At 41.1% G+C, this 26251-nt stretch overlaps 1 protein-coding gene and 1 pseudogene across 1 annotated transcript; one reads left to right on the forward strand and one right to left on the reverse strand.

The window, feature by feature from the left end:
- Nucleotides 1–8449: 8449 nt before the first annotated feature.
- On the reverse strand, nucleotides 8450–9441 carry LOC142159533 (dihydrolipoyllysine-residue succinyltransferase component of 2-oxoglutarate dehydrogenase complex, mitochondrial-like; annotated as a pseudogene).
- A 1956-nt stretch (nucleotides 9442–11397) lies between these two features.
- Nucleotides 11398–17135, forward strand: LOC142159107 (fatty acid-binding protein, adipocyte-like). Its single transcript, XM_075213711.1, has 4 exons — nucleotides 11398–11539; nucleotides 13428–13597; nucleotides 14932–15033; nucleotides 16938–17135. Exons 1-4 carry the CDS (start codon nucleotides 11461–11463, stop codon nucleotides 16986–16988), a joined length of 402 nt encoding a protein of 133 aa, XP_075069812.1. The 5' UTR covers nucleotides 11398–11460; the 3' UTR covers nucleotides 16989–17135.
- The last annotated feature ends 9116 nt before the right edge of the window (nucleotides 17136–26251 follow it).

Here is a 26251-nt window from a genome sequence, read left to right on the forward strand (position 1 = left end):
CTATATATCGAAATCATTGTAATGATGAGGGGGTGCTCTTTCCATTTAATTGCACATAGAACAACACAAGAGAGGAAAGAGATAGAAATGGATTGATAGAGCACTCCTAATCCAAATTATTAGGAGTGCTCTATCAATCCATTTCTATCTCTTTCCTCTTTTGTGTTGTTCTATAATTAGGTAATACCCAGGTGCAGGAGATAATTAGTGAGACAGGTTAACCCCTAGTAATAACAAAGGAAAAGGCACAATAGCAGCACCTCTGATGAACAGAGGTTCTGACAGATAACATAATAAAACATAATAAAACAAGTCCAAGGTCCTGGAGGCAGGAGCTGCCAATAAGCAGCATGCGATGCAGAGGGCTGCAGGCAGATCCTGACAGTAGCCTAGCAACGGGACGCATGCGCACGCAGTGTGTCGGCTGAATAAGAAAGAGCGTCACGTTTCTAGGCAACAGGACACGAGCAGCCATAAGAAACAGGCCCTGTACCTAGGTGAAGTGTGGGGAAGGAGCCTGACATGGTTCTAGTGTTGGGATTATGTTGAAACATAATCTTATACTAGGGATAGAAAGTTGTCTGATATTAATAAAGAAGTGCTAAGCTCCACTCCCCCTAATGCCTCTCTCACATCTCAGAGTGGCTGGTCTTGACTTGCATAAAGACTTTGAAAATTAGCTTAAATGGTCAGTCGTTACTCAATATCTAAGAGCCCAGAGAGCCTTGCTTTATTTTGTCTTATTTAGCAAAATTATATTTTGTAAAGTAAGGAAAAACATAAACAAATGCCCTTCAGCAACTAGTAGCCTCCCTCCTATAGGAAGCAGGCTTTAACCCTTGCTCACATGGAGTGGCCCTTTCTTTGGCCTGGCATATGTACAGAGATAACTAGATTATGCATGTTGTGTCCTGTCAGTCCCCAGGCTCCAGCCTCTGGCTCCTCTAATTTCCCTTCCTATAGCTTGGAAATAATAAAGGTTGACTTCATGGGTCTGATAGAACCCTCTTCTACCTTTTAAATTAATAGTTGTAGATTATGCCACCACATATGGAGAAGCCTTTCCAGTATGCACTGTCATGACCAGACAACTGGCCAACAACTGATTAGTTCTGCCAAAAGTTGTCCTCACAGACCAAGGCATGAACTTTATTTCTCGTCAACTACAAGGGGCCCTGAGGCAATTTAAGATGTTGGTCTACTATCTTCAGACTGATGAACTTATTGATTTAATTGTTCATTAAAAGCAATGCTGAGAAGGTTTAGTTTATTCAAACATAAACTGGGTTGAACTCCTCCACTTTCTCCACTTTGCTGTATGCCAGGTTCCCCAGGCTTTTCAGCTGTTATATGGCAGTAAACCTTAGTATATCCTCAACCTTTTAAAAGAATTGTTGGAGGAGGAATCCTTTCAGGAGGAGCAGTATGTTTTGAAAATGTGCAACTGCCTAGATGTGGTGGCCAGTTGGCATAGGAAAATTTAGGAAATGTGCAACATATACAAGAACAGTTGTATAACATTAATACCCACTCCCACTCTTTTACTTGGTAGATAAAGTCCTATTGCCTGGAGAGTAAGCTGTTGGTAAAGGACAGGGCCCTTTTGAGGTACTACACAGAGCTGAGCTAGAGGCCTACGAGATTTTCTTGCTGACACCAGAAGGAAAAAATAAACATGTTTAAGGTCTAGATGAAGCAGTATGATTATTTGTACACCAACGTATAAGTGAGATCGACATTGGCTACAGTAGACCCAGTTAGAGAGTGCAGGGTCCCTTGGGAGCTGCCCCTTATGTGTTTAATGTGTTTTTAGTGCTTTGGCTGTGGATTTTTCAGACGTGTTTTCTGATACTCTAGGAATAAACAACATGGTAATATACAATATTGTTAGATTACCAGGGGCTGTTATTTTCCAAAGACCCTCTAGGCTCCCAGGTGTGAAAACAAAGAGGTTCAAGACATTCTGAGGCTAGAGGTCACTTGAGGAGTCCATGAGTAAATGGTGAGGTCCCACTGTCCTTAAACCCAGTCAGATCATCATCATCAACATTTATTTATATAGCGCCAGCAAATTCCATAGCGCTTTACAATTAGGGATAAACAGTAATAATAACCAATACTGGGTAACACAGACAAAGAGGTATGAAGGCCCTGCTTGCAAGCTTACAAACTATGGGATGAACAGTGTTTCCACATTTAACATCTACCCCATTCCACAGGTGGTAGAACTCCTTGACTGCCCGATATATTTCAACCCTGAATATCACAAAGAAATATTGGCAGAAACTGCCTTCGCTGTGCCCTGGGGATTTACCAATTCATAACAATGACCTTTAGACTCCATAGGACCCCTGCTTCATGCCAATGGTTCATAGATCAGGTACTCGTGCCAATGATTTGGCATACCTGGACAACATAGTCTTGTTTAGTGTTCATTGGCAAGTCCAATAGACTACATGCAGTCCTTTAATCTCTCCAAATCTCAGATCAACTTCCTGCTAGGCTTTGAACGATGCCCTGATGAAGTTAGAATGGAATAACACTTGTTCTTGGTTTTAGCTGGATAATATAGGAGGTTTATATGTCATTTTAACTTCTTTCCAGGGTCGTTAACAGATTTATAAAAAAAAAAAACTCCCACATGTGTCAGGATGGAATTTCTCTTTATTGGTTTCTCTTTATTGGTTGTAACAGTGCAAGATAAAATATGCAATTAAATTTTACATTGAGAACATCAATATATATATATATATAATTCATTAGAATGCTATTCTCCCAGGAGTGTTCCTTCTAACTAAATGTAAAGTAGCAATATCCAAAATATTACTATATTACTACCATACTCATGTTGTAGGATGCATATGGATTTCTTATGGATACTTTTGTTATATTATTCCTCCCCTTACATTTCTTTCTAGACTTAACTGTTATCCTGAAGAAATATAGCTAGATCTTCAATAATAATCATTGTTTCATACCATGTGATACTTTTAAAACATAAATACATTTGTGATTTCTATGTGTCAGACCCAATGTTTATAAAACTTTTCCCAAACTTCAATGACGTTTTTTTAATGCGTATTTCGGGGGGCAATGGTGAAAAATGAAACAAATTGGTTGATTCAAATTGTTGCACTTCTTTCCAAAAAAAATATAATTAATATAAGAGCACTCCCACATACAATGTAGAACAGAGGCATCTTGTGCGTGGCATTTAGGACATAGGTTTGAATCTGATTGTATATCTACAATGGGGAGAAACAGGCGCGGGCTGGGAGAGGCGTGGCCGGGTTGCACACAGGCGGCCGCATCATATTACAGGGGGTGCGGCCGTGTCATTGATGATGCGGCCGCATCCCCTGTCATGTGATGCGGCCGCCTGTGCGCTGACGTGGCCGCATCTGATGACATCGGATGCGGCTGCGGAGGGAGAAACTGTTTTTTGCATCCGGGGGGCGGCCGGCCTCCATAATTTTTTTAAGGCACCCCTAAGCCAGAATAATTACCAAGTAGTCCCCCTCCTTGATAACCACTGGCCCTGGCCACGGCACCCCTGTAAGATTGCCACGGCACACCAGGGAGCCACGGCGCACAGTTTGGGAACCACTGCCCTATGGTATATGTGGCCTGACTAATTGAAAGAGGTTTCTAGCAGTGTTGTGAAGAGATAGGGGTGTCAGGACCTTGAAAATAGGGGCATAGCCTGCTGGACACCCCTTCTCGTTCAAACTGTGTTTAATATTGCTTGGATTGTAGTACGCTAACCATGTATGTATGTTTTTATGTCTATTGTATAATCTTAAACAGGTGGGGTGAGGTTGCTGGCACTGCTTCTATTGTGTAAACATGCCTTTTATTTGTACACTGTAATGTGCCTTCGGATCATTGGGTCTATACACAGGCAGCAGTGAGTGACTGAGACAAAGGCACTGGTGAGGTATAAAAGTGTGTACTTTGCAGCGTGGTGAACCCCCTGGTATTGTCACATAGTTGCTATTTTTTGTGTGCTTTGTGTCTGAAAAAAAATAAAATAAAATAAATAAAATATATATATATATATATATATATATATATATATATATATATAACTCCCTCTCTCCTTCCCTGTGGCTACAAACTCCATTCTGTTTCCCACATTCCACTGAGACTGCACTCACAAAAGTGATCAATGATCTACTTACAGCAAAGTCAAAGGGGCAGTTCCTACCCATTGAACGGCTCCTTTATTGTCTCTACCTCTGGCACATCCTCGTCTCCACTCTCTCTTTCTATTTGGGTCCCTCAGGGCTCTGTTCTTGGCCCACTGTTTTTCTTACTGTACACAGTGGGCCTGATTCATCAAGGCACGCATAATGAGCGCAACCTGCGTTTTTTTTAAAACGCACGGAATTCGGACATATTCAATAAGGAGCGGATCTGAAGAAAAGTACACTGATGAATTTCGGTGTAGGTCTGCTCTGCTCTAGTAATCAGGACTTCGATTAGCCCTGTAGCTGAAGCAAGAGATACTGGAGAAAATCAAGTACATTTGAGATGCCCAAAGAGTTAACCCAACATAGCTACGTGTGCTTGAGTTTAACATGCCCTTACTGTACATTGACTACAAGTGAACGCCCCATCCCCACTCTATTCACTCCCCGGAATTGTAAGCTATAGTAAGTGTTCTTTGCGTACAAGCCAGGGCTGGTTGGAATTTTCTAAATGTACCCATTTTTTCCAAATAGGGCCCCCAACATTCCAGGACCCATACAAGCCACAACTAAAGAAACCTGATGCCATGGTCCGGAGACTGGATAGGAGCCTAGTGGCAGGGAGGAAGGCTGGCTAATAGGAGGTGAGAGGGTAAGAAAGGTCAAACAAACTGCATTCTTTTTATCACAGACATCTGACAGTAATATATCTGCATCAGGAGATCACTGGAACTGATCTAGAACACAGATTACAGGCAAGGAATTGTCCAGCAGCCAGAATAGTTTAGTCAGTAGAGCAGCAGTCCACAGAGGCAGAAGCCCTGGGTTCAAATCCTGACAGTACTCCCTTCCTTCCAGTACGTCCTCTGGACGTCTCAGGAGCTGGCTTGCTAGGATGTCTCTGGTGAAACAGTCTGGTTAATCTGGAGGCATGGAAATTTCTGCAGGCTCCCACGAATTTTCTTCTGGACCATATCCCCTCCATTTCAACAAGTACTGCAGTCTATTTCTGCGAATTCTGGACTCCAGGATCTCTTCAACAACAAATTCCTCTTCGCCTTCCACCATGATTGGTGGTGGTGGGGCCGAAATTCGGCCAGGGAAGGGGTTGTCTTGAAATGGCTTGAGCAGAGAGACATGGAATACAGGATGTATCTTCATAGAGGTGGGAAGTTCTAAGTGGGATGCAATATGACCAATCTAGGATAGGATTTTAAATGGCCCAATACACTTTTGACCCAATTATGCTGAGGGTATTCGCTGTTTAAGGTTCTTAGTGGATAGCCAGACTTTGTCTCCAATAAGAAAATTGGGTCCATCACTACGGTGTCTGTTGGCAGCTTGCCTGTAATGTTCCTGGGCTTCTCTCAAATATACAATAAGCCTCTTTTGAACCTCTTGTAAACTTATGATTCTATCAGTCACTGTTGGAATTGATGTGGAAACTGGAATATTTGGAATGAATGTTGGATGGAGTCCACAGTTGGCAAAGAAAGGCGTCTGGGAAATTGAACCGTGTTCAGAGTTATTGTAAGAAAATTCAGTAGTCGGCAGAAAATTCATCCAATCATCTTGAAGGTAGCTAATAAAACATCTTAAATATTGTTCAAGTGTCTGGTTAGTCCTTTCAGTTTGTCCATTAGACTGTGGGTGAAAAGCCGAGGACAGATTCAGTTTTATTCCCAGGGCAGTGCAAAAATTCTTCCAGAGCTTAGAAGTGAACTGAACACTTCGATCCGAGACTATGTCATCAGGGATGCCATGAAGCTGGAATATTCCCTGAATCAAAAGCTCTGCAGTCTGTTCAGCAGTGGGTACTCCTTTAACAGGGGTAAAATGAGCCATTTTAGTTAGACGGTCCACTACCACAAGAATTGTTGTCATCCCTTTCGAAGGAGGTAGATCAACTATGAAATCCATAGAGATAGAGCTCCAGGGACGAGATGGAATGGGAAGAGGTTGTAGCAAACCTAGTGGTGAGGTGCGAAGAGTCTTGTTTCGGGCACATGTCAGACATGATAAAACATATTTTTTAACATCGATTTTATAATTTGGCCACCAAAAGGAACGTGCCAACAATTCTTGAGTCCTGTATACTCCTAAATGTCCAGCGGCTTTGGAATCATGGACTAATTTCAATATTTCAACTCGTACTGACTCCGGTACATAAAGGCGATGAAGCTGAGTCCAGTAGCCATTATGAAAAGTTAAATTCACATCTGTAGAAGGACGTCTGAGGAAAGGATCAGCGTCATAACCTTTCTTCAAAAGGGAGAGTAAATCTGTAGAAACAGTTGCCCCTAAGAAGTTGTACTCAGGTAGAATAGTCTTTCCAGAATTTTCTTCTAGATGAGGCTCAGAGAACATTCTTGAGAGTGCATCTGCTTTGCCATTTCTGGATCCTGGTCGGTAAGGAATTATAAAGTTAAAGCAAAGAAGAATAAAGTCCATCTAGCCTGTCTAGGAGACAATTGTTTAGCGGTGCGTAAAAATTCAAGATTTCTGTGATCAGTAAGAACTGTCACAGGGTGAATAGAACCTTCAAAAAGGTGTCTCCATTCTGAAAAAGCACACTTAATAGCCAGTAATTCCTTGTTCCCAATATCATAGTTTTTCTCAGCTGATGTCATCTGGCGAGAAGAATAAGAACAAGGATGCAACAACATCTTCTCACCGACACGTTGGGAAAGAATTGCTCCCACTGCAGAATCGGAGGCATCAACTTCGACAATAAAGGGTAATTCAGGATTTGGATGTATCAGGATTGGTGCTGATGTGAAAAGAGTCTTAAGTTGGGTAAAGGCTTCTTGAGCTTCAGGTGACCATTCAAAAGGAACACCCTTCTTTGTAAGTTGCGTAATAGGAGAAACGATTCCAGAAAAGTTCCTTATGAATTTCCAGTAGAAATTGGCAAAACCAATAAACCGTTGTACTTGCTTTTCGTTCTTAGGTACAGGCCAGTTAATGACTGCATCAATCTTACTGGGATCCATGCTCAGACCATCAGGAGAAATTATGTATCCTAAGAATTGAATCTTGGCTTGTTCAAATTCACACTTTTCCAATTTGATATACAATTGGTTCCTCCGAAGTCTTTCGAATACAGTACAGACATGTTTGCAATGTTCCTCCAGATTATCGGAGAATATAAGAATGTCATCCAGATAGGCAACAACAAATTGATCTAATAAGTCTCTTAAGACATCATTGATGAAGTGCTGAAAAGTTGCAGGGGCATTACATAGGCCAAAAGGCATGACCAAAGACTCAAAGGGGCGTATTCAATTGTTAGCGAGATCCCCGGAAAACGAGCGCTCGAAAAATATTAGCGTTAATACGGTAATTACTCGCTGAATTTCATCTCGCAGCTCCCTGAGCTGCGAGATGAAATTCAGCGAGTAAACTAATGTATTAACGGTATTTACGCGCATATTACCGTATTAATGGTAATATTTTTTGAGCGCTCGTTTTTCCGGGGATCTTGCTAACAATTGAATACCCCCCAAAATGTCCATATCTTGTCCGGAAGGCGGTTTTCCACTCATCTCATCTCTAGAATCTTTCTTTTCAACAAAGAATACGACGGCACCAGCAGAAGTAGAATGGCGAATGAAGCCTTTGTTTAAGTTTTCATCCAGAAATTCCCGAAGGAATTTTAACTCCGGTTCGGATAGAGAATAAAGTCGCCCAAAAGGTATGGATGATCCTGGTAACAGCTCAATGGGACAGTCATAAGGGCGATGAGGAGGTAATATAACTGCATTCTTTTTATCACAGCCAGCCTTCCTCCCTGCCTGAGTGGCAGGGAGGAAGGCTGGCTAATAGGAGGTGAGATGGTAAGTAAGGTCAAACAAGCCAGGTTCGGTACACAGAGAGGCGGAGAGGTCCAAAGGTTGAGGCAGAGGCGAAGAGGAGGGCAAGCCGAGGTCGGTACACGAGTAGTAGATGCTGGTAATCAGGAGCAGGAGCAGGAGCTTGATCACAGGCACAGAGCACAATAATCAGGCACTGGAGACAGGAACTGACTAGGCTTTTATAGGAAGTCAAGGGGTGGAGCTAAGTCATGCTGGAACATCAGGAGATCACTGGAACTCATCTAGAACACAGAATACAGGCAATTAACTGTCCAGCAGCCAGAATAGCTCAGTCAGTAGAGCAGCAGTCCACAGAGGCAGAAGCCCTGGGTTCAAATCCTGACACCTGCAGCCACAGGTGATGAAAGTTTTACCGGGGCCCTGAATTCCTCTTGGCAGCCCTACCTATGCCCTTTCTCTCGCTGCTCCTTCCATGCCCCCCCCCCCCCGTAACTCCACTCCTGTATCCCGAATGGTACTCATATCCACCTTGTTAATTGTGGTCAGCATGGCACAGGTGTTCTACGCTTCCTTCAACCACTGAGTGATTATCGCATTCGGTTCATCTTTGCCCTGTGTTCTGCTAGTAAATCGTGGGCCTTCAGAAACTAGGGGAGCAGAGTTTGGCTTCACTGCAGACACAGGTTTGTTCTCCAGTGGCTATGCAGACAAAGGTGACACTGGTGGAATAGCAGTAGGAATGGGCCCCGCAGATGCAAAAGGAGAGGGCTTTTGGGCAGCTGGGGGTGTTGGTGCAGTCTCAATAAAACTTCATCTTCAGACCCTGAGTCACCGACAGCTTTTTCCCACCTGACATCTGTGACCAACTCTGCAAATTCTTGATTATTAACAGCCACTGCATCTTAGTAAACTGCGGATGTCCGGTAAAACCGGGCTGTATTTAGACCTGAAGTGGACACTTGGAAATTCCTGTGGTCGCAGACTGATGTGACATGACAGTCAGCTTTCTGTAAGAGAGGGGGCGAATCTGAGCGTCACCAGTGCCCCATCTGAGTGCAGTGACAGGGCAGGTACATAGTGACAGCAGTCGGATCCAGCTTCGCTTCTATAGAGTGTACCTGCAGCCGTTCATCTGTCCCAAAATGAACACAATGCCCAATGATGATCCAATCAGTGTTAGTATGACATTCACCAACAGCCTCGTTTACACATAATGGAAAATGCTGTTAGATGATGGAACGATGAACGATTATCGTACCAAAGCACATGAAATCGTTGATCGAGATTTTCAAACTTGCTTGAAAATCTCATTCAACTATCGAACAATGTCATTCCAATTCTGCAGTGTGTATGCACTCTGCACAGAATTGAGCCGACAATTTAGCTAAAAGTATTAAGCAGCACTCACCTGTCATTGGTGTCCAGGGGTCTGTCATCATCTCAATATGTGTCCTCCTTCAGACGCAGGTGCAGCTGTTACATCCTGACCTCTCCACTCACTCCAGCTACCATCATGGGTGACGGCAGCTGGATCCGGCTGCCGTCACCCATGTCCTTTTATTCATTCATTCATGCAGCATCTGCACTTGTGATATTGGGCCAATCAGTCGTTTATCATCTGATTGGCCCGATAATCTGCTGAAAACAGTGTAGTGTGTACCCAGCTTTAGTCAGGGGCGGATCTAGAAAATAATTTTCCCTGGGGAGATGTAGTGGGGGGGGGGGGGGGGGTGATTTAGTGCCCACCCTCTTTTTGAAAACTAAGGCTGCCTACACACTATGTGCAGCTCCGTTCGGCATACAAGTATGTGTAAAACCATTTCCATTCATTGTTAAATTGCGGTACATAGCAGTCCTCATAGACATCTATGGGGACTGCTATATATTACGAAAAAAGTGCAAAGCAGCAGATATCTCTGATATCTGCTGCGATGCACTGTTGATAGATGAGGCAAATACTTCATTTGGAGTCTATTCCCCGAAAACAGCAGTTTTCAGGGAATAGACGCCAATTGAAGGTTTAATAAATAGGCCCCAAAATGCCTTAACACTGTTTACTCAATGGACGTCTGGCAGCTGACTTCTTTCCACATGTTATAATAGTCTGATTCTACTTCTCCCATATTTTTTCGAGTTACAATATTTCAGGCTGAATGAATTAACTGACACTAGGGCAATGTCACATAGTGCTACAAGACTCTACCGTTTCATTTTACTCTCTGCCTTTCCATCCTCATAATTGTCTGCTTAGAGCTTAAAAACCAGAGAGGAATCCAGACCCTACACAGACTCAACTGTGAGGAAAATGCAGCAATATGGAGATATAAGCCAGAATAGACCAACTATAACTTATTACATTGTGAAAGACAGTCAGATTGGAAGACATGTCAATTCAGCAAGTGCAGCCTTGTACAGACACGAAAATAACTACCTGTCACTCAGTGTAACTATTGGACTTGCCACTTCCAGCTTACATGTAGCTTCAAGTTGGCCACAGGCAGTAATGTAAAAGAACGCACATTTTACTTTATACTTTGAGATAGGACTATAAAATATAAGATATTAAAAGCTATCACTGAGGTATATAAAAGAACAAAGATATAGGATTTTTAATACAGGTCAAGCCACGCTGGCTTCTAACAGGCTATTTATATATAGTATGAGGTACATTATTTTTGACACAAAACAAACTGTATGAGGTGATCCCCATATCTGAGTTTATTTTGCTTGCTGACATCCTACGCCCTTGCTATAGGCATTTTTACCACGTTGTTGCATCCAGAAGCATAGAAAGTCAGTCAGATCTCATGCTAATACACAGCATTTTCTAAAATAAATAAATACATTTAAACAAGTGACACAAATCTCGCCAAATATAATGTTTTATTTTACAGGTGTCACATTCATGTCACTTTAAATTATTATACTGTATGTAATGTTCTTTGATGCCATGTGCTGTTTTGTGCCTCTGCAACGTGGCACCACACACACGTTCCAACCCTGAAGCTGAGATTCGAGTAGAGTCAAAGATCTGTCTTACATTAAGTGCTGAAAGACTTGTGTGAAGTGGTTAATGAACAAATAAGCCAGTAACAGTGCTGTGATTTCACACACCATCAAGGCAGCTTTTGCAGTGAAAGTGAAAAGAGGAGTAATGGACAAAGTGTGCAGTCAGAACAGGTCCAAGTGTGGGTGTGGAGTGAGAGAGAGCGCGATAAAGACGAGTAGTTTCTTGTTTAAACACTTGAGGGATAGTCTAATTTATGCCAGATCACAAATGCTGAATCAGCACTAGAGGACAGAGGGAGGTTTCTCACAGCTGAACCGACTCCTTGTAAGTAATGACATCACTAGAGCTCAGCCCTACATCTATATAAAAAGCCAGATTTGTGCATCAAACCTGCATACTCTCTGGGTTTCTTATAGACTTTACTTTATTCCACAATACAGCCACCATGTGTGATGACTTTGTGGGGAAATGGAAATTGGTGGAGTGTGACAAAGATGCCTTTAATAAATACATGGAAAAATGTGGTAAGTTAGGTGTCTGTTGATGCAGGATTAGCAATTAAAAAGTTTCTGAAGTATGTATTGGTTTGTTTGTTTGTTAAAAATACTAGTTTTTATATAAAATGCATTATGATCATCTCTAACTTGTTTAAATACTGTAGTCAATAACCCTGCTAAGTTAACTGCATAGAATATAAACTTCTACAAAGTACTTGTAGTCCATTTCTTTAGCTAAATCAATCTATAGTGATCTAGAGCAAAAGTATTGAGAAAAATGTATTGTGTTGCTAAAGTCTTTAAAAAATTCATAGATGCATTTAAAGGAAGGATAATTTAACTTTGATTTAAGACATCTACTTGTGTACATAAATACTTTTGATTGTGGAGTGTTTTTTGTGTAAATGTTTTATAGGCACTTAAAGGTAATGCCAACTTCCACTTTTAACTTTCTTCCCCAGACCTTCAAAATCTGTATAAATCTCAACCATTTAATTTGCTGTTATTGCTGCTAACAATGTAGCTTTCTGAATTTACACAATCTGTGGCTTTGTATGCTGCAATAAGTGATTATTCTAGATAAGATTGTGCAACACTACAGATCTTGAAGGATGGATGATTTTGGTTGGTTTTATGATCAGATGTGAGTGTGGTTTTTGGCATACTCAATGAGGTGACCTGCACCCTCCGCTCCTAAAAGATCTTTACGCTGCAAAGTTAGTGACAGTAGTGAATTTGTTTGATTAATGGTCTCCTATGATTACCCTTTATCATAGATGGGAATAATTTGTTTCAGGAGTGGAAATGTCAAACCAGAACTTGCTGACACCACGGGCTTTGGTGGAAGTTCTTCCCCCAATTTGCCAACTATTTAGGTGGTTACTGTCCAACTGCACCGATGTGGGAATGTGCAACTCCTCTGGTGGAGCATGAACAGTTTCAATTTCCCATGCTTTTTCCCCAGTGGGTGCAGACCACTTGTATGAACACATCTAAAGATTACTATGCAACGTGTACTATTTCAGGTGCATCCTGTTTAGTGAATATGGAGGTCACACTTGCCATACAGAACATGTGTTCCCTAAGTGAAAATGCAGCTGACTGCACTGAAGACTACATACTCAGCGTCTGGGTCCTAAGGTCCTCTGATATTCTAGTAAAAATGTCACTATCTGTTCATGGTAAAATAACTCTTGTAAAACTTTCTCGTTTTGTTTCTGTTGAGCCTTATTTTATAGTTTGATCGTGGACAGATTACTTAAGCTTGTGGCCGGCTCTCTGAGACTTGGTCATGCACGTAGAGGATTTTCTGTCGGATCACATTTGGCAACTGGGCAGACGGCCAGGTTGTATTACATACATGTTCACCAGGATTGGTGGTCTTTTAGGGATCACACACTGCCCAAATATATGAGCACCTTAGTTATAAGAGGTAGTCGGACTAGATGAGTGAATATAATGTAGAAGTGTCTCAAAGATGGCTTTTGTGTTTTTATCATAACTCTTTACTAGGCTACTTGGACTTGCATTTGGCTACTTATTTGGGGTTTACATGATTGCACCTTTCCTTTATTTTGTGTAGAATTATATAATAGTACAGTGTAATTAAAAAAACAAACACATGAATAATGTAAGAAAATACACCAGTACATCTGCTTTTGCTCGACACTATTGAGTGCCTGCAGCATTTGACATCTGTAGATGCTCAGTACAATACGATAGATCTCTGACAGCTGTGCTGTGTGGAAGCTTTGCAAATGCACTTGAGATGCTATGTTGAAAAGGACACAATGCTCTGTCTAGCACTGTTTTTCAAGACTAGTGTGTACAAGTCCATATACTAATTTTATTTGTACCATTGTATACTTTATCACTTGAGAGATCAATTTCATGAGCGTTATTCTTTCTGTTGCAGGAGTGAGTTGGCCGTTCAGGAAAACAGCTGTTACATTGAGTCCTGATGTGATTATATCTAATGGAGAGGAGTGGTGCATAAAAACAGAGAGCACCTTTAAGTCAACAAAACTATCTTTTAAACTAGACAAAGAATTTGATGAAACCACTGCAGATGGCAGGTGTGTTAAGGTGAGGAGTACACTGTTGGCCACTGGAGACACGGATGTGGTTTATTTGTTTTGGGTTTTTTTTCGTGGTTTTTGTCTATTGAGTCTAGTTTTCAACTGTAATAGACATACAAAACAGTGTTAATCTAGACTGTGTATATCCAGTCACTGCCCTTGATATTAAAAATGATCTAATGATTTTGATCAGTGTTTGACTTTTTAATCTATTCATTACTGTTAATTATTGTAGGTAATTATATCCTACCCTGAGGAAAATTCCAACTACAAGTTTTATATGTGGGTTTCTCTGGGTCCTGGGCAATGCTGTTAGACGTATTAATGTTATACGCTACAGATCCAAATGCAGGAAGGAGAACCTGATCTACTCTGCTTAAGTTGAGCTGATGTCTACTGAACAGTGTAGGGTTTTTCTCAAAGCTAGGCGGTGTCATGTAGTCTCCATGCCACACAGAGGGGGTGACTTCCAAGCTAATGGTGCCCCATACTTGGTGAGGTCCAGCCTCTTGGCCAGACTACCATACCCATGTATGGCCAAACCTGAAATAGCCTAGTGTTCATTGCTCTAGACAGTCATTGTCCAGCTCCCTATCAGCTGTAGCTTGGGTCAGTAGTCTTTCTTTGCACCAATGTATACTACAGTATGCAGCCATTTAGGGCTAAAAAGTAAACTGCAGTGTATATGGGCACCTGGAGTAAAACAGAAGGGGGTACCCTTGTTGGTTTGCATGTTTATCTTTAACTAATCATTCACACATACTATTGTCCAGGCTGCTGGCTCTACAGGGATCAAAAGGCCTCTAACTACAGCAGTATACCTCCAGGAAATGCACTTTATTTTAAAGATAAGCATAGTACTCGACATAACCTTTCCACATAAGGGAAAAAGTCATACAATTAACTGAAAGCCACTATATATCTCCCTCTAGCCCGAATCATCTCTAACCTTTTATTCTATATCCCATCAGCCCTATGTTCCATCTTCCTCCTCTGCTTCCATGATATTGGTTTGCTTTTGTTTCCCAATGTGTGCTCCCTAGACTTCTTTTCTGCTTCCCTGCCTGGTTTCCTAATGACACACCTCAATTGTTGTTCAAAAAGTAAATTCCTGGTTATATTGTCCATGATGGAAAGAAGAATAAAAGAGCTTTATTAGGGAATGGGTGTAGCATGACGTAACTAGAATAATTCCCAGTTGTGTATTGCTGGGCTTCATAGTGTATTTTAGTACTTTTAAATCGGCAGATGTCCAGGATTTACTGTAGAAACTGACCTTATATGAAAATATCAGCTGTCCTTACCTGCTTTTTTTTTTTTTTTTTTTTTCTCATTTGTTAGACCATTATAACACTGGAAAATGGCGTTTTAAAACAATTGCAGAAATGGGATGACAAAGAGTCTACAATAACACGACAAGTAAAAGATGGCCAACTGGTAACTGTAAGTATCCAGTTAGGAGACCATTTCTACACCAGCCTATAGGAAGTGTGAGGCCAAGTGCACATGAGTATTGGCCTAATCCATCTCCCCTCTGTTCCATTTTGACACCAAATTGGAGATAAAACCTCACTGATTTATCTACCTTATGTAGAGACTCTGCAGTACACACTGCTGTCTTGACATATTTGATAGCGGTATCAGAACTGGGGTAACCAGTGCAAAAGGGAATGGAGAGGAGGCAACTTGACAAAATGCCTAAGCATGGCACTATATGGCCATGTGCACATCTAGAGAACCATTTTGGGGAAACAACAATCTGACTTGTACATCTGTTTAGTAGATCAATATAATTTTTTTTTTTAGTGTGTGGGAGCAAACATGGGTGGACAACTCTACGCTTGATTAACTTGTTACAAAATGGGTTTATAATCTTCCAGTTCTTGAATGGTGGATATCCCTCCTTTTTGTGGGGACCAGTGATATAATGGGGCCTCTACCTATATTATGATTCATTCACTCCCCACAACATACAAGTGAACCTGTCATTATAAAATATTACTTTTCATGTTGAACAATGAAAAGCCAATACTGTGCATGCAGCCTAGGAAGCTATTCCTCTGCATAGTCACACTGCCCAGCCTTTAGTGTGGCTCATCTGGCATCATGGATAGGGCTACAGCATATCCCCAACACTGATTCCCAAGGGAGGCATGGGTCCTTTGAGCCCACACATGAGGGCAAGATCCAGGAGGAAGTCATGAAAGTGGCACTTCCTCCATGTACCCCCTCAGCTTAGGGCATCTAGCATGTACATTGGGCTATGAATGACTTATAGCAAGGGTCAGGGAACTTTCTTACCTTTTACCCCAAAATATATTTAGATACGCAGACGTTACCCCCTTGATTTGAAAGGAAGGAAATCATAAATTAGTAATTATTGGAATTCAAAATTTTAGTGAATCTATTCAAATTTCTTTGAAAGCTTCAACTTCAAAACTTCAGGATTTGGAGAAATGATGTTGCTTCATTTTTGATACGAGAGCATCAATATTGGGGCATTTTGATGTCCGAGCAATTTGGATACAGTCTTCAGTGTCCAATCGATTTCTCCGCTTTGTTTTTATGTTCGTTAGAGTGGAAAATCCTTGTTCGCAAAGGTAGGTTGTTGTAAAAGGAAGCAACTTTCTGACTGCCTCCTCATGTGCAATTTTGATGCCTTTGCAGCTGTTGACATCCAAAAATATGACAGATCTGCTTTGTTTTCAAATGCAATACGTGCTTCATTACTGCATCGGAGCTCAAGAAGTGCCTCTACCAACCCTTGAGGCTCTTCTGGTACAACAGCAATTTCACATTTAAAGGGGTCTACAATCCAACTGACAGCATGTGAATCAGCAGCATTACCCCCAGGAATTTCATTTTTACCCCATTTGGGGTAATTTACCCCTGTTCCCTGACCACTGACTTATAGAAATGTTACATATTGGGGTTTAGAGCCTGTCCTGTCTATGGTTAGGTTTTCAGTCCATGGCTAGGAAGCCTTGTATTTACTATCTGTTAACTGCATAGTAGCGATTAATATTCATGAGAAGGTTTGTGTTTTTATAGACTTGTTCAGTGTACAATTGACTAGCCCTTCTTAGCTGTCTTCTATCCAAAACAAAACTTCTCTGCATGAATGGTGATCTATCACTGCTTTACCATCTAGAGGAGTGGAAATAAAAATATAAACTACATTATGGGGGAAGGGGTCAATTGTTAGAACTCCTGTCTTAAAAGGAATAACATTCTCCTTTCTACAGGACTAAGGTTTTTGTTGTTCATGTGTCCAGTTGCTTCATGATTAAAAGTTGTTCAAATATGCACTTTTTTTTTGTTACTATATTAAAACAAATTTCTTTTAGATCTGCGTGATTGGGGATGTGAAATGCATTCGGCTCTACGATAGAAAATGAGGCCTCGTGTATAGACCAAAATCTGTAAAATATAGGCTCAGTTCAATGAGCAGGATACTGGCTGTCCGCCAGTTTGCATCAAAAGCTCATTTGTGACATGTCTGTAGCCATCAGTGCCATGTATTTAAATAAAAGCTTTGTCTGCAATCCTGTTGTGAAGGTTTCTTTTTCGTTTGTAAATGTACAGTAACTTGACTGGCATGTGCTGCTTTTATAACCAAAAGCAAGGCTCCGGTCCAATGGTTGGCTGGCTGAACCACTAAAATCTCAATCTACATTTTAAATCCATAACTGACCTTGCTATGGGCAAAAGAGTTTGGCGTTCCCCACTCAAGTTGGCCTCAAACATTCAAAACCTGTAGGAGGGCAAAGGTCACAGTATCTTTAAAAATAAATAAATAAAAAAAAAAAAAATGATCACTTACAGGAATTGGTCAGACTTTTGGGAAATCTATCAATGTTGATTAGCTGTCCATCTTCCAAGCCAATTTTCCCTTGGCGCAGTTTATACAGCTTGTATGAGTTTTTATACTCAAACTTTCTCTTTATGTTGTGTGATATCTTTTATTATTTTTATGACCTGGAAGCATGGTACATTTTGTATATTAAATCTAAAAATCAAATAAGTGCTGTCCTTATTGCTCTAAACGTATTCACTGCTTGTTTACAAGAGTTTGACTGCTAGGCTGTGTTAACCCTTTAAATAACTGTGGAAAGTGTTGACTATATTGACGATCAGAACACAGAATGTGCACCATTGGTTAGTTAATAGGCATTCCACGGGCCTTATACATAGATGGTGGCAGTTGCGGAGAGGTGGGGAAGTGTCTGTGTCTGTGTCTGTGTTGGGGAAGGGACCAGCTAAATCTGTCCCCTAAGGGATAGGTGAGAGCGAGATTTAAGCTGGAACCTTGTGTCCCCTTGCAGTAAGCTTTCAAGTCATGAGTGCACAGAATGCGGTTTGTGACCGGTAAAGATAGTCAGGAGCTGTTTCCAGACCCAATAGAGGTGATATATTGTTTGATAGTTTGATTATTTGATGAGTTATTAGATCAGGGAACCGGCACAGTCAGGCATCCCTGACACATACCAGCACTTCCATATATCCACTCCGACCAATGGCTCAGAGTAAGTGTAATCGTCAGGGAGAGGTTATTTGCAGTAAATGGGACTGTAGTTGACACTGCATGCTAAGAGTATTAATCATATGAAGTGGTTACTACCATGCTTCCAAACTTTAAATCCCCTGCAGTAAATGCAGAGTGTGCACCCCTGTTATTCCTTGCCTCGCATGCAGGTTTTGCGAACGTCCTCTTATTCCAACCTCACTTTGTTATTACTCCCAAGATCTCTTTATCTTAACCAGTGTAATATGTATGTCGTTTTTTTTTTCTGGAGCATTTTTTCAGGAATCTGGTATATGAAGAGACAGACTTGTGCTCCCATCCTGAACTCTATTGTGAATAGAGAGCTTATAGTTATTTATAAAGGATAAATCATAACTGCAGTGTAAGTAGGTTATATCAAATGAATCCATGGATATATTGAGCTGTTAAAGTGTAAAATGCAAAGACAGTCTGATGTACAAGTCAATGTCTCCCAGTGTGAGACGATAACCATGTCACCTGTGGCAGCTTCAAAGAGCTCTTGCTGTGAGATATATCCTGACACCAGTTTTTGGACACATGAATAGACTTTGTGGGGCTGGACATCCTTGCAGCCCAAGGCAGCATTTGAAGACCTATAGAGGTATATAGAAATATGAGCTTCCAAGGAAAGTGTCTTCATAGTTCATATTGTGGGAAATCCAGATGCTACTCTATACTAAGGAGCCGAAATCACACCAGGGTTGTGAATGACAGGTACGGGTGGTATCCGGGAACAGCTAAAATCGCATATCTTTGGAAAAGGTATGTCACATTGTCATCATGTTTGGTATCAAAAGATAAACCGAGTCATATGGGATTTAATAATTATAAAATTGGATCGATGTGACGCTCTACAGAAAAGTTAGATCACATAGTAGAATTGGTTAGTAAATCAGGCAACATGCAAATGGTGATTGAAAAAAGTGCCACAGGCCACAACTCCCTAGGGGTAGAAAGAGGTGTGGAAGTGTCTTTAAAAGGCTGAGACCAGGTATAGCAAGGTGGCAGACTTTTTGGGAAATCAATTCACATTGATAAGCTGTCCATCTTCCAAGCCAATTTCCCTTGGCCAGAATGCAATTCATTTAAGTGCTCATCTGAATGTAACCCCTTTTATTTTAAACTGTTTACTTGTGTGTCAATCTATTAATTGTTTGTTCATCATTTTTTATATCCATATGCCCTGTACTTTTGTATATTTAATCTATAATTTAATATGTTGCGTCCTTAATACTCTAACACAGCGGTACCCAAAGTATGTGCCGCGGCTCCCTGTCACAGGGCTGCCGCGTGCCAGCTATAGAAAAAAACCCACAAACTTACCAATCCGCGTGGCGCCGGGACCCAGCATCCTCCTCTCTCACGCAGCTGTCACTGCGTGAGAGGAGGATGCTGGGTCCCGGCGCCACGCGGATTGGTAAGTTTGTGGGTTTTTTCTATGACTGGCGTGTGGCAGAGGGGGACAGCGTGAGAGGGGCAGTGGAGGGGGACACAGCGTGAGAGGGGCAGTGGAGGGCATTTTTGCATACAACTAAGTATTTCTGTCATGACATAAATACTTATTACAATTTTTTGACCCAACTAAAACAGGACTGCTCAGTAATTATTTTGGCGGGGTGCCTTGAAAAAAATTATGGAGACTCTAAGGGTGCCGCGAACTGCAAATGTTTGGGAACCACTGCTCTAACAAATCCATTAGCCTGTTAAGAAGAAATGGCTCGACCAAGTTAACCCAGGGTGTGATTTGTTTTATACATTTGATTAACAAGCTGTGTGCTTGCATTTACATTTGTGTAACAGTCTGGAGGTGTGAAAAGTTAACCCTCTGCTTGCTGGTGTGGGTCTTGCTAGTCTATGTATAGCTAGAAGCCTTGTGGGACAGTATATTGGGGGTCCTATTGCCTGTATTCAATAGGTGGTGGCAAACCTGAAGTGTGTGGGAGTGTGAATGCTGGGGGCGATTCAGAAGGTCTGTAACCTGTGTGATATGTAAAGACACTGCGGGCTGGAATCGTGTAACCTTGTATAGCAAACAACCCCGAAGTCACGGCAGCTGGGAGCGTGTTCGTGACAAACTCTAATTGTCCTTGGACCACGAAGCTCATCATTCGCACATTTTAAACAATCTGGGCCAGCAAAATGTATTTTGGAAATCACACATTCTAAAGTAATTTTGAACATATAATATATCAGATGTTTGAAAGAGAGAGCACTGTATTAAATAAAAATAATCAAAGCTTTAGTTATTTATCTTGGTTCAAAGTTGTCTATAAATCTATTTTGACTTAAGCATTGACTTGTACAGAATGAGAGCCTCAGTTATTCTGTTCATAGTCCAATCTATTTGATAAGAGTCTATGTATAATACCACTTCTTTACATAATATTAGTTATTACTCAATGATTTCCCAAATCTACAGTGTTACATTGAATTAGATTTCCCATTAAAACATTTAAGAGTGTTTCACAAACCCACAAGAGGAAGTGGAGTTAAACTGAAAGTATTTCCTAGAAAAAATAACTTTTTTTTTTTCCCTCTGTATCCCAGGGACATAAGGTCTCAAAAGGGGGAGGCTCAGTAAATACAAAGTGGTCTGAGTTACACAGATGTAAAACACATGAGGGACACAAAATTCCAAAAGCACATTGAATGGTGATGTCATGTCAACAAATGAAAGGGACTCCTATTCTAAAAAAAAAAAAAAAGATTCCGACCCAAACACTTAAATTAACGTTCCATCTCTCAGCGGCCGTGCCCCGCCAAGCTTCTAGAGAGACTTGCGTACACTCGCCTCACGCTTCCTTTCCGCAAACAACCTATTGGATCCTCTTCAGTCTGGCTTTCGTTCTCAACACTACACACAGACTGCTTTGACTAAGGTTGTCAATGATCTGATCACTGCTAAAACTAAAGGCCATTACTCTCTCCTAAGTCTCCTGGATCTCTCGGCTGCATTTGACACCGTTGACCACTCTCTTCTCATACAAACACTGCAATCCCTAGGGCGTCAAGACACTGGTCTATCCTGGTTCTCATCCTACCTTTTATAATCGCTCTTTCACTGTTAATTTCTTTGGGGCCACCTCTGCTCCGCTTTCTTTATCAGTTGGAGTACTGCAAGGCTCAGTGCTAGGTCCTCTGCTGTTCTCTATCTATACCACTTCTCTTGGAAATCTAATAAGTTCCTTTAGATTTCAGTATCATCTCTATGCGGATGATACCCAAATTTATCTATTCTCTCCTGATCTCTCGACATCTGTGTTGCCCCGTGTAACTGACTGTCTTTCTGCCATTTCATCTTGGATGTCCTCTCGCCTACTCAAACTTAATCTGTCTAAAACAGAGTTAATAATATTCCCACCCACCAACAAGAGCATACTTGACATTTCTATCTCTGTTGATAACATGGCCATAAATACCACCCCACAAGCTCGCTGCCTAGGTGTAATCCTTGACTCACACCTATCCTTTGTCCACCACATTGACTCTATATCTAAATCATGTTACATACATCTAAAAAACATTTCTAGAATTTGCACGTATCTCACACAAGACACTGCAAAGACCTTAATTCATGCACTTATCTCCCGCATTGACTTTTGCAATTCCCTCCTTACCGGCCTTCCCAAAAACAGACTCAAACCCCTACAAACTATTTTGCACACTGCGGCAAGATTGATTTTCCTTGCAAATCGTTATTCCTCTGAATCACTCTGTCAGTCTCTACACTGGTTGCCTGTTTTCTACCGAATCCAATATAAAATACTCTTACTAACCTACAAGGCCATCAACAAGGCTGCACCAACATACATCTCCTCTCGTCTCAAAATATCTCCCAACTCGGCAACTCTGTTCTGCACAAGATCTGTGTCTCTCATTCACACTCATTACATCCTCCCATTCCCGAATACAGGACTTTTTCCGGGCTGCACCTACTCTATGGAATTCTCTCCCTCGCCCAATAAGACTCTCCTCTAGTCTACAAGCTTTCAAGCATTTTCTGAAAACTCACCTCTTCAGACAAGCTTATAATATTCCTCAACCACCCTCTTAACCTCAGTACATTACCCTATTACCACCTGTTATACAAATACCCCTTGATCACCATTGTTGTGTGACAGGATCATTTAGCTTATGAGTCACTTTTACCTTTGCAGTCTGACTGGGCCGACTGCAAATGTAGACTTAACCTCGTGTCAAACTCCCATTGTCCAATAGATTGTAAGCTTGCGAGCAGGGCCTTCTCACCTCTGTCTGTTTTACCCAGTTTGTTTATTGGTTTACTATGTTTGTCCCCAATTATAAAGCGCTACAGAATATGTTGGCGCTATATAAATAAATGATGATCATGATGATGATGACGACGACCTTGGAGTGTAGCATAGTAATCAAGCTGAGGGAATAAAAAACTTCACAGAATACTTGGTTATATAGGAAGAGGGAGGTTATATTGCCGCTTTCTAGGTTAGTGGTAAGACCTTGCCTAGAGTACTGTATGGAGGCCCTGGGTAGATGTAGCAAACCTTCTAAAAAGGAAAAGGAATTGCCCATAGCAACCAATTGGATTCTATAATTTTTCTTGTACATTCTATAAAATGATAGTTAGAATCTGGTTGCTATGGGCAATACTTCCACTTTTCCTTGGTAGAGGGATAAATGTATCAAACCTTCTATCTCCAAAAAGACCTTAATAAAATTGAAAATAATAATATAGTAAAAATTCAGAGGCGGACTACTAGAGTAAATCATGCATGGACTGTACATCAAAACTTGTCTGGAAAGACTTTTAAGAGCTGAACTTGTACAGCTTGGAGGTAAGAATGGACAGAGGTGATATTATAGAAATATTCAAATATATAATGGGTATTAATATAGTTCAGGAAGGCAGCATTTTTAAAAATGTGAATTTGTTGGAAAAAGATAAGGATATTTAAAGGTAACATACAGAGGGATGCTTTTACAAAAAGGGTGATAGTTCCTTGGACTAGTCTAACACCAGTGGGTACTCGTACAGTACAATAATTCAAGAATGCATGGGACAATCTTATGGCTATTGTTATCTCCCTCCCTCTCCCTCCCTCTCCCTCTCTCTCCCTCTCTCTCCCTCTCCCTCAGGTTAAGGCAATGTAGTTCTAAAATCAGTTTGGGTAAGGTGTCCCTCCTGTGCACGTTTTGTCTAATGGAATTCGTCAGAGGGATGCGTTTGCTTAACTCGTACATATAGTAATAGTCTGTAATGTCTGGTGATTGGAGTTAGCCAATTAACATTTACAATAACCAGCGGAGATTTGGTCATCGGTTAAAAGAAGCTAATGGCACAAATCATGTTCAAAGTATTGCTGTCAAAGATCTAACACAGTAAGAATGGAATATTCACATACATTGTAAAATTTTTAGATACATACTATAAACATAATACAATGTTGCAAATCATTGAAATAGTCCATGAAATGAGCCAAATTGGGTGATATAGAAACAAGGCGATCAGTGGTGTTTCAGCCATCTTTTTAAGGCATAGAACAGGGTAAAACCATGAATTAAATATTTCTATCAATCCTTTCTGAGAATTCATACGGTATCCAAATAGCTGCACTAGTTGCTTAGTTACCAGTACTTATTGCAAAGTTTTCCTAACTAATTCTTAATTTACTAGCCTCATATCACTTGTGAAGAATCTTCACATTGTCCATCCTATTAAAGGTCAATTCTTCATAATGAAGTCTTAATGTTATATGCAATATAAGGTGTTTAGCTGTGTATCATCATCATCAGCAGCTATTTGTATAACGCCACTAATTCCGCAGCGCTGCACAGAGAACTTACATCAGTCCCTGCCCCATTGGGATGAGGGATAGGCGAAGAGAGAGATAGACTAGGGTCAATTTGATAGCACCCAATTACCCTATTAAAGTATGTTTTTGGAGTGTGGGAGGAAACCAGAGCACCCGGAGGAAACCCACGCAAACACAGGGAGAACATACAAACTCCACATAAATAAGGCTCTGTGAGGGAATCGAACTTTCATGACCCCGGTGCTGTGAGGTACTGATGAAACACGGTGGCTTAGTGGCTAACACTTCTGCCTCACAGCACTGGGGATCATCTGATCAGAGAATTTAAAGACATCAAGAAAATGAAGGTAGTAAATATAACGTGTCATATTTATATTGAAGAGGCACAACAAGTTTTAGTTAGTCTAAGATACATATATGGTATTGAAGAGTGTCTAGAGCAGTGATGGGCAAACTTTTTCAGGTGCGGGCCGAATAAAAAAGAAAAACTTTATGGCGGGCCAATAGAATTTATTAACAAAGGTTATAGCGATATTATGCAATTACCTTTGGAGGGTAGTACAGTCGCATGTAACTACCATGGATGGTGACAGTCCTGCGTCTGGCGCCCGATGGATGTGCACACGTGGTATCAGGGCCATCTTAACAACATTATGGGCCCCCGGGCAAAGCAGTGCACCGGGCCCCCTACACACACATATATATATATATATATATATATATATATATATATATATATATATATATACATATATATCTATATCATATATAGATATATATAGATATATATAGATATAGATGTATAGAGATATAGATATAGATGTATAGACATACAGATATAGATATATAGAGATAGATAGATGTACTTGCTCAGTGACCCTTGAAGGTTTTTTTTTGCAGGTTTTTTTTTTTCAGGATTATTTATTCTAATTAAGAGCCCTGCCTATGGGGCCCCCTTGTCCGTGGGGCCCCGGGCACCTGCCCCTCGTGCCCAATGGAAGAGATGGCCCTGCGTGGTATGCGTGTGAGAGATGGCCCGTGGCGGAAGTGAAGACCGATGCGACCGTGGGGTTGCAGGGGGCTGCAATCGTCCGCTTGTCCGGATGTATGGGAAAGGCGCTGTTCACTAGGTGCCCTTGTATATTGCGTGAAGCGCCTGGTAGAGGTCCGCGCGTGCACGGTGTTCGCAAAAAAACTCCGCTGGAGCTGTATTATAGTTCTGCGTCTGTGAAATCTCAGCCATATGAAGCGGCGAACCATGCGGTAGGCCCGCAGCTTCATCTCATTGGTCACATAGCGGCCACTGGGCATGCTATCCATGGCCTCTGCGAATACGCGCAGCTCTCTACGGGCAAAGGTGGCAGCCCTCAGCTTACAATGCTTTCCAGTATTCAACTAAGTGATTGGTTCTCAGAGCACGTGTGGGAGAGCTTACTTCACTCGCGGATCTCTTCCATATCTGTGTGCAAAATGTCGGCTTGTCAATCATTCCTCATATATTAGCAAACGGGGGGTGGACAGATGGGAATTGTACTCCGCTATTCGCAATTACTGGCACTTTACAACAGGAACCTGTAATTGCAGGCACTAGATATATAAAGTGTGTAGTTTTTTTCCAAGCTGAGTGGTAAATGTAGAAATAAAGTGTAACATATTGAGGTAACTACCAGAAAAAACATACAGTAATTTACTTATGGTTTAAGATATGTGTCTGTAATTTAAAACAACTGGGTGATATGGTTTTGAAAAGGTTTAAAGTCACATATTTTTTGGGCCCTAATTTGCATCATGAATCTTGTCCTCCTATCCTCACAAAATTAATGAAAACTTAAATTTTAGGCAACACAGTGGGTATAGTGTTGTAATTGACAGTGAGTGAGATTGGAGGCCAGTTGGTGACTCTGAGATAAAGGACAATAATGATCTCTGTATAGAACATAATTTGCTTTAGCTATCATTGTGACATCCATGGGGCGAATGCAGAAAGACAGTGATTTTCAACAGATAGTGCTGAAAGAAATAGGTCAGGGAAAGCAATGTACATTTGGGTGTCCTCGTCTTAGAGGTGCTATTGAAAGCCAAATGACCAAATTAATACCCCAAGACAAGAGATGTACAATATTAAAGCACAACATTTAGAAAAAAAAGGAGCCTTGTGAGACCTCTATAGAGAGTGAGAGTGGAAGGGAGAATGTGCCAGAGGTGGGTATACTACAGGAACGGTTAGAGAGGGGTACGGAGTGACCCAGGAGAGAACTGTCTCTAGATGGACAATGGAGTGAAGGATGTGTAGGAGATGAGGGTGTTAAACAGTGTCAAAAGC

This window comes from Mixophyes fleayi, chromosome 5 (genome assembly GCF_038048845.1).
Source record: "Mixophyes fleayi isolate aMixFle1 chromosome 5, aMixFle1.hap1, whole genome shotgun sequence".
NCBI classification, from domain to species: Eukaryota; Metazoa; Chordata; class Amphibia; order Anura; family Limnodynastidae; genus Mixophyes; species Mixophyes fleayi.

Excerpts from the sequence above, each read along its gene's own strand:
- LOC142159107 (XM_075213711.1), top strand. The coding sequence starts at position 11,461 with ATGTGTGATGACTTTGTGGGGAAATGGAAATTGGTGGAGTGTGACAAA. Across the intron at positions 11,540-13,427 it reads TAAATACATGGAAAAATGTG|GAGTGAGTTGGCCGTTCAGG; the intron begins GTAAGTTAGGTG and ends TTTCTGTTGCAG. Across the intron at positions 13,598-14,931 it reads CAGATGGCAGGTGTGTTAAG|ACCATTATAACACTGGAAAA; the intron begins GTGAGGAGTACA and ends CTCATTTGTTAG.